Source organism: Octodon degus, unplaced genomic scaffold (genome assembly GCF_000260255.1).
Source record: "Octodon degus isolate 3935 unplaced genomic scaffold, OctDeg1.0 scaffold00025, whole genome shotgun sequence".
NCBI lineage: Eukaryota > Metazoa > Chordata > Mammalia > Rodentia > Octodontidae > Octodon > Octodon degus.
In genome coordinates this window covers 1,831,195-1,840,157 of record NW_004524601.1, presented here as the reverse complement: position 1 = coordinate 1,840,157, position 8,963 = coordinate 1,831,195, and the positions used below count along the sequence as shown (strand labels likewise).

Below are 8,963 nucleotides of genomic sequence, written 5' to 3'. Positions count from 1 at the left end.
GAGGGAGAGGGAGAGGCGGAGGGAGGGAGGTGAGAGGGAGGGAGAGGGAGAGGCGGAGGGAGGGAGGTGAGAGGGAGGGAGAGGGAGAGGCAGAGGGAGGGAGGAAAGTAGGTAACTGTTTTCCACACTGTTAGTTCAGCCACAAACTCGCAGCGACACTGAAAGAACCTGGAGCGTTCCAGTTCATTTCCAATTGGTAGCACGTATCACCCACAGCAGCCCTGCCCGTCAGCAGAATTCACCGGCTCTGAGCAAACACTTCACGCCGCGCCCGTAACTGTTTCAACCAGTGCTCGCAAACGGAACTCTACTGTACACATCGTTCTATTGCTTTAAAAAGGCAACGGTGAAAGTATATAAATAACGATACTTACAGTTCATTTTCTTGTATTTCTTTCATAAAAACTATGCTTGACTTTTAAAACACCCCCCACGACTTGGGGTGGGCACAGTTAACCGATACAGGCGCAACCTTCACGCTGAAGTCCTCCGCTGTGCCCGGAAAGCGCCCATCACGCCCCACTGCAGGATGGTGGAGAAACCCTAAATCCACCCCAAAAGGAGTCGTTTCCTTTCTTTGTGAACACGAGACTTGGGGTGTCCGTGCTGGGCCCACGTCTGGCTTCTGCACTGCTCAGCAAGGGCCAGGATGGACAGGACAGAAAGGCCCGGGCAGCTGTGGGGGCGAGAAAAGCAAGCACTCTGCCCGTTTTCTGCATGCAAACCTCTGCTCCCTGCTTGCTCCCTGCGCGTAGAGGGGGCCGAGAGCGGGGCTGGGACCCGCTGGGTGAGCTTCCCTACCCAAAGCCAAGGCCCTGGCTGTCGGCCCCCGACTCGACTAACTCACGCTGGTTTTGCCTGAGATGCCCGAAAGTGTGCAGGAGGCAACAGCCTGGCCACGAGCACAAAGAGCCGAAGGGAGCCGGCTCCCGAGGGCCGCCTCCAGGCCACCTAATAACAGACGCCGCTATCTTGGGAGATATTAATATCATTACGATCTTTAAATCTACGAATCCAGGCCAGTGACTCTGAAATGAAAGCTTGTTCATTTCATGAGGCAAGCAGGATCACCTCCTCCTACTTTATTAATTTAACATTCTGAAATCAAAAGGGGGCATTATTGACTCCGAAACTCAATAACGCGTTCATGCCTGGTCTGCGGCTTTTCATATCGGCAGCCCTCACTCTGGGGTGGGCCTCCTAGCGCTCACTGGTGCCCTCGTCATTTCATAACCAGCTCACTGGGCCATGCAAGTCGAGGCCCCGCGACTTCCTCCGCGCTCCGTGACTCGGACCGAGAGCACCCGCATCTCCTTGGGTGCTGAGAAATGATGGGACTGAGCAGGTGTCAGCCGACAATGAGTCCCAGGACCTTGGAGGCCAAGTTTTCTACAAACGTTAACTGCACGTATTATTAAATCATTCCTGTCTTTGGGTAACAGTATATAGAAAGCAAAGAGTGAAATTAACGGACACGTTCTGTCCTCCACGCGCAGACTCCTAAGTCTGGGGCCAAGGCCCACTCGGCTGCTGCTCGCCTCCTCCTGCTGCCACTTCTGGACGCGGCGTCGTGAAGGTCTCCAGCCCTGGCACCACGATCATCAGGGCAGGCACTGTTGGTGAAGCTGGGGGCAGAAGCCCACGTCACCTCGTGCAAACACATCTGTGCCTCTAGCAGCTGGCCTCAGCCAGCTTTCCTGACAGCATTCAGTCCTACTCGCATATCTGCTGGAAACACCTCCAGGTGCTGAGGGGCGTCATGAACTGTATTTCTGACCTGGCCTTAAGTTTCTTCTAATGATGTGGCTTTGATTAGTAAGCTGCAGATTTTTATTTTTCAAAGTTTGTATTTCTCATAAAAAAGTAGCCAGGGAGCCACGGAGATGGCTCAGTAGAATAAGCACTTCCCTGCCAATGCAAGGGTCTGAGTCCAATCCCAGTTCCACCAAAAAAAAAAAAAAAAAGGCCAAACAAGGACAGACCAGCCCAATGATTCTCAAAGGGGTCTGTGGGCCCTGTGCCCCCTGCCTGCCAGCAGAGCGCTCACACCCTCCACCCAGCCTCTGATGGAGGCTGCAACGGGCTGGCATTGACCTTCACGTGCCCAAGAAAGTCATTACAAGGAGGAAGACGCACTGTCACAAAAGCACAATTTATCTTGCAAAACATATTTCTGAGAATTGGCCAGCAGGATGATCTGAGACATGGGAGGAACTTGCAACTTTCTGGGGTATGGCAAGCCTGGTGGGGTGCTGTGCAGTCTCCATTAACAAGGTGTGGGTCATCTTCAGTGGTAAAACTCCTTGCTGCTGATCCCCGCACGAGAAGGCTTCTCAGGCTCTGCCACAAAAGTCCAGGGACAGAGGGACAGGAAGGAACCTGGGAGGACACTGTCCCTTGCCTGGCACTGGTGCCCAGCATATGCCGCGCACAGCCTCTCACAGATTTAGCCTTGTTTGGATCATAGATTCCTCTACTTCACTTAACAGATTCGCTCAGATGGAAGGAAGGGTCTCGGAGGAGAGGTGAAGGGAGCAAGTGGGGGGTTCTGACACATGAAGATGCAGGTCATGGAATTTTAAATAAGTCAGAGAATAGTTGATCTATTAAGGAAGATTTGCCATACATATTTTATGAATCACTGCTTATCGCGGGTCACTGGACACCAGCAACGCTGAGTCTCTTTCATCCCTCACTGCCTTTCCACGCAGGCACAGGCTCTGATTAGCTTTTCTAAGTCCATGTTGTATCAAGAGGTAAAACCCAACATCCGGCTTCCTAATCACACCGTGAAATGCACAGACATCAGGACACGGACGACAGCCATGCAGCTCAGCTGCGTCCACCAAGCCAGCAAGTGCAAGCGTGTCAGCGCCCGCCACGCCCAGGTTGCAGATGAGGATGAAGGACGTGACAGAGAGAGCTACGGCCTCCTGCTTCCTCAAGTTCTCGCTCCCTAACAGCGGCCTCACAGGGGGTAGACCCCAGGAAGGCTCCTCTAGAGCAGCTCAGCAAGAATGCTTCAGGCCAGGTCCCAGGGGTGGCGTCTCCCCTGCCGCGCCCACAGAGACTCAGCCCCATCTTTCCCCATCTCACCATCCATGCGTCTAGACAGCAGCATTCTCTGCCGATGACCTGCGGACCTGAGGGAGGTCGGGCTCACAAGCGCGACAGGACAGAGACACCACCTCACCCAGCTCCGAGAAGCACATGGCTTTTGCTCTGTAAAAGGACAGACATAAACTAAGCTGTGTTCATTCCAATGCCTCCCTGTGTGGCACAGATGTCAAGTGGGCTGGCATCAGGCCAGACCTCGACTGGCACAAAGTCCAGTCCCTGCCAGTGCCCACTAAGGAAGAGCCTCCCAGGCCAGGGGCCCACTAAGAAGCCAGGTCAGGAAGGACCAGTCCAGCACCGCACTCCTCTCAGGACCTCTCAGCATCAGCCCTTAGGCTGGACGCTCCCAGCTCCCTATCCTTCCCGGTGAGAGTGAGGCAAGCACCTCAGCCTGAAGAAGGCCCGCAGCACAGTGCGGAGGATGGCTGCCGTGGAAACCAGGTAGAAAACGTCTCCTTGGTCCTCTCCTGCCTGGCAAGAAGGGCAGGGCCACTCAGGCGGGGACCAGGGCGGACAGGGCCTCTGGCTGTGCTGCGCGCCCAGGGGAAGGGCACCCCTGGCCCCGCCGCTGGCCTGTGCCTCTGGCTCCTGCTTCTGTCCTTCGTTTGTACAGCACTTGTTCTTTCTAATGAGACAGAGAGGGCCCTGAGGGCAACAGGACTCCAGCAGCAGCAGCCGCAACCACACCTTCTCAGGACGCATGCTGGGCACCGTTTTATCAGAGATGCACTTTCTGCTTTTGAAGGCACCATTACAAAACCACAGGCATCTCCAGCCAGTTCTCAGAACGCAGCCTTCGTACCGCGGCTGGCATCCGTGGACGGCACCACCGTGCGTGGCCCAGAGGTCAGGGGCTCTGGGGACGGCTGGCACTTTCAGATATTTATCACGCGCTGGAGTCTTTTCATCTGGAGGTCTCACATGTGAGAGGCTCAGCAGACAGAGCCTTTTGTTTACAATTCTCGCTGTGTTTATGAGTGCTTCCGTACGACTGGAGCTTGCGGTCCTAGCTCGATGCCTGCTAAGGGAAACCAGCAAGCACAGCCCAGGAAGTAACCTGCATGGTGACAATGTGTGCCAAATGCTTCTTGTTGAATCTGGTGATAAATGAGGCCTACAAATCAGGAACTATTTCTGGAAAATACTCAGGCCTGAGGACAGCCACGCAGCAGTAGAGGAGCGGAGCAGGTGCTCACGGTGCATCAGGCATCCAGCAAGAACTTGGTTTCAGGGGAAAGAAAAAGTCAAAATTCTTTTCTATCCAAAGATGGACAACAGACTCATGTATAATAGTAACCCACAGGATTAATTCTATTGTTTATTATGGCTGGTGAATTATGACGTCACCCTAATGGCCTGACTCCACTCAAAGACAGCCTTAGCCTGGAAGGGCCGCATGCCTTCCAGGCCCCGAGCACCATGTTTTCTGCCTCACGGTCCCGGCTCACGGCGCAGCAGATCTGACCGGCCCGTGGACCTCAGGTTCAAGCTTTGTCACCTGTCAATACCTTGATTAGGCTGGGCTTTACACACAACAGATTACGATCCCAGAGGGAGGCAAAGATTTCCCAAATTAAAAGCAGAATTGTAAAAGGAAACACTCATCCATTCCTCCACAGTTTCCACCCAGTGCCCTCAAGGCCGGCCTGCAAGCCCTACTCACGCTGACTGAGAGTGAAAGCTGCTGGTGGGGCGTAGCCGTCTCGCACAATTAACAGCAGGGGAAGTAGTAAGACATGCTCCATGCTTCAATTCGACCTTTTATAATGTGGTACTTCGAGGATGGCAATGCCAAAGAAAAGTCATTCACCTAGAAAAAGAGCTCAAGACGCCCATGCAGAAGACGGGCCTGCAGGAGCGCAGCTGGAAGGCAGCCTCCCGGCAGGACTGCTGGCCACCTAGCCCCTCACTGCGGGGCTCTGGGGCTTTGTGCTCTACGGGCATGGGTGAAGCTCACAGCAACAGCACCCTGCTCTCCAACCCTCTGGGCCACAGGAGCTGTCCACAGAACCAGGCAGAAATGGCACAGGACGCCCACTTGGCTTGGCTCCGAGCCTGCCCCGGCCTCCAGCCTCCATGGAAGGCCTGTTTGTGCTGCCCAGGTATGCACCACAGTGCCTGATCTCTGTGGGCCACCATCTACTCTCTGCCACTGTCTGCTTCGGTGATGCTGGTTTCTCCCCTTCTGTCCTGACTCCGCCTGTCCCAAGCTCTGTGTGAGACTTTCTAATCCCGGTCCTAGTCCTTCCTTTTGAGGACTGTTGCAAATCTCCCTGGGACTCCAGCCAGCATTTCCAAGCCTAAATCCCTAAGCCAACTATCGTAAGAGGCACACAGAGATCTGGTTATAGCGTCTAGACCAGCTGGTCACAGCCCTCCTGCCCGGGGCCACAGCTCACGGTCCGTAGCTGGGCACTGCCCTGTGTCCGCAGCCTGTGAGCTCTATCCACCAACAGGCCTCAGCCTCCGACATGGCGCCTCGACATCTCCTGCAGCCCTCGCTGACGTTCCCTGTATCCTTCAAGAGTGGACCCGGGCTCAAGACGGCCACCAAGCTCTCCAGACAGCTGTTCCCAAGTCCCAGGAGCATGCTGGGCAAGGCTTCCCCCAAAGGTCGGCCTGCCCCGCCAGCACCCTCCCCAGCTACCCAGACCCGGCACTCGCCAGCGGCTCCCCTCCGCCCTCACCCGACTCCCTTGCTCCTGCAGAGTCCCCAAGTCCAGCCCCGCCCCTTTCTTTCTCACAGTGGACCTAGATGGACCCCAAGTAGCAGCATCGATTTCCCCTCAGGCCTCAAGAGACTTTCTGGTTCTACCTCAGCTGAGTCAGCTCCCAGATGGTGCCCAAAAACCTGCTTTGTTATTTGGAGACAGGGCCTCGCGGTGTCGTCCAGGCTGGCCCTGAGCTCGGGGGGAGCCCAGGCAGGCCACAGCTCGGGGATCTGCCCCAGCGTTCTCAGTGTTGGGATCACAGGCACGCGCCACCACGCCCAGCCGGAGACTGTGTCTAGCAGCCCCTCTGGAAGTGCCAACAACTCAAGTTTCCAACCCGTGAGGGAAAGCCCCATCCGCGCGCCTGGCCAGAGCCAGACAGGACACGAAGGCGTGGACTGAGCAGCAGCCTGGCCTCACGCTTCTCAAAGTCCACGAGTGCGAGTGCTCGGCCCGCTACCAATATTTTAAACTTACGCTGCACATTTAAAGGGCTTATAAAAATTACAGGAATTATGACATAATGATACTCTTTTTCTAAAGTTCAAAACAAGATAAACAACAGGTTGTTTGGACACGCATAAGTAATTTACAACCAGTTTTTTTTTTCCTAACCAAGGAATGGTAATGGTAAACTCCAAGTCTGAGTTCACAGCACACACCAGAGGCAAGCCATTGGGATGGTTTGGGCCCTGATCCAGGAGGTAGGTGCGTGGACATTCAACAGGTTATGGGAATGGGTTAACCAGTTGATTCAGCTCATACATGGATCAACGGGTACGATACTGGGTAACAGAGGGCCACTAATTTAAGGACCTGCGCATCACGACCCTCTGCCTAGGTCACTCTGGCTCCGGGCCACCAGTGCCCCAGATGCCAACAGTACCTGTGTGCGGTTGAACGCCACTCTGGCAAACACAGCCTGGGACACGCTGGCCCGCTTGAGCTCGTCTCGGACCTGCTGGTAGATGTCAGGAGAGACCTCCACGGAGGAGCTGGTGGGTTCTGGCTTCACTGCTCGGGGAATGGGTGGGTGGTTCAGGAACTGCTGGTTGATGGCCTGGGGGTGCTGGTGGGCCAGCAGGCGGCTGACGGCAATCTGCTGGTTGATCAGGTGGGCCATGGCGATCTGCTGCCGGACGAGCTGTGGGCTGAGCTGGGGTGAGAGGAGGCCGGGACTCATGATGGGCTGCAGCGCGGGCACTTGGTTGCGGATGGGCGCGCTGTGGTGCACCTGGCTGTGCGGGGGCTGCTCGCTGCTCTTCCCCAGGGACGCCAGCTGGTTCATATTTGGTAAGTGCATCGGACGCTGGCCCAGAACACAATAGTCTGAAAGGTTTTCTCGCTCCACTCTTTCCACTGTTGAGATAAAAATGATGTCACCATCACGTCAGTATTTATGGGCAGAATGTGGAAACCCTGACTATCGCATTTTGGTAGAGAAACGACATCCATTTCTTTTCGTATAAAGATGAAGCCCTAGGGTACAAGCAAGTTATTCTTTCCTGCAAAATATTACAGTGAGTTTTTCTCTTTAAAGAGATGAAAGTAGGGCTGGGGATGCAGCTCAGTGGTAGAGCGCCCGTCTGACATGCAAGCAATACGAACACACCAACAGACAGAAACGAAAGCCAGGCAGCGTGCCGCCTCGGTCCTCCCAAATGTTTAAAAGTAAGTGCCATCGTGAGCAGCCCAGGTAGAAGCCGCAGCCATCAGATTCTAAAGCTCACTCACGGGCTCCATCACACATCATCCTCATCATCCTAGGCAATGATGGTGCCAGTCACCCTTGGGTACAGTCAGAGTCATCAGGAGAGGACAAGGTTGACAAGTCCTGCTGGCCTGACTCCAGCTTTCCAGGGCAAATCTCACATGAGCACCTGTACACAGGCCTGGAGACGCTCACTGGAAAGACCACCCCTGAGTGCACCCACCCATCACCTCTGTGTGTCTCAAGGACGGTGACATGGGAGAGAGAAGAAAGAGCTTCCTCGTTTACCAGTGTCACCGGCACTGGCCACTGAACAGGCCATCTGCTTTATTACAGTTGATTGCACTTTACTGAAGACTTCAAGAATAACCTGAGAAGGGACAAGAAACACAGCAGGAGTTGTAGAGATGTACCAGGATGATTTTCAGGGAGGGGAAGCACTTCCTGGTCAACCCTCCTCTCCACTCTGCTGCCCAGAGAGGCATGTGAGGCTGAGCAAATCCATCATTACCAGCCCTCAGTGCTCACGGGTGTAATCTAGCAGGATCTGCTTGTGAGAGCAAATTTCCTAGAGACTGAGTGGCTATTTCTCACCGCTGCACACGTCGGACACGCCCATGCTGAAGTCCTGCTCCAGAAACCCTTAAGAAGCATGGCTCAGGGAGGCTACTTGCTAAAGACCAGAGGGACGCAGAAGAGGACCGTTTTGAAAGTAACTGTCCACCTATTACATAGCAGGTGCTGAGGCTCAGCATTCAGCTTACAGTAACAATCACTGGTACTAGAAAATTACTGAGTCCCAAAGCCTTGAGGCAGAGGTGATATGCGCTAGCAAACAGGGAGACTGAACTCCGGACAGATGCCTCCATGAGGACCCAGGCACGGTGACTGGTCGCAGGGAAGCGACTGGAATAAAGCCAGTCAACAAACCCTAAGAGCGGAAGACAGCATTTCCACGTTAACCACTTGTGTAGCAGCTGTGTGCACTGAGGTCTTACGATACAAACATGGGAGCAGACACTTGACCATCTACACATCTACAAGCTGTAGGTATGTCCAGCTTTCCACTAGGAAACAGGTGAAGACAGCTGCTAGGATCACAGTATACTTAGAAGTCTGTACTTTCCTCCTTTCTTTTTTTTTTCCAGTAATTTTATTGAGAAACAAATACCAATGAGATAGTTTCAAATCCAATTAGTAGGACAGTTTCAATAATTAATACATTGCATATTGTCTTAATGGTTATTCATCGAACAAGATGAAGACATGATATCCTATTTACAAACACTATTAGAACAAATCTTTGTATTTCCTCCTTTCTTAAAAACTGATTTTTACTAACTTTCCTCTGAACTTGCAAGTAAGTCAAACCTCAACGCCTTCCATTCCCACCTGACCCTCCAGCGACACCCCCTAGCTTTCCC

At 53.7% G+C, this 8,963-nt stretch overlaps 1 protein-coding gene across 1 annotated transcript in view; it reads right to left on the bottom strand.

Annotated features, from left to right (window-relative positions):
- The window catches only part of Satb2 (SATB homeobox 2), an 88,069-nt gene that overhangs the window by 53,235 nt on the left and 25,871 nt on the right, over nucleotides 1-8,963 (bottom strand). Inside the window, exon 5 of the mRNA XM_023712327.1 lies at nucleotides 6,715-7,187. Within this exon, the coding sequence (XP_023568095.1) occupies nucleotides 6,715-7,187 (473 nt within the window). The remainder of the gene's footprint in view (nucleotides 1-6,714; nucleotides 7,188-8,963) is intronic.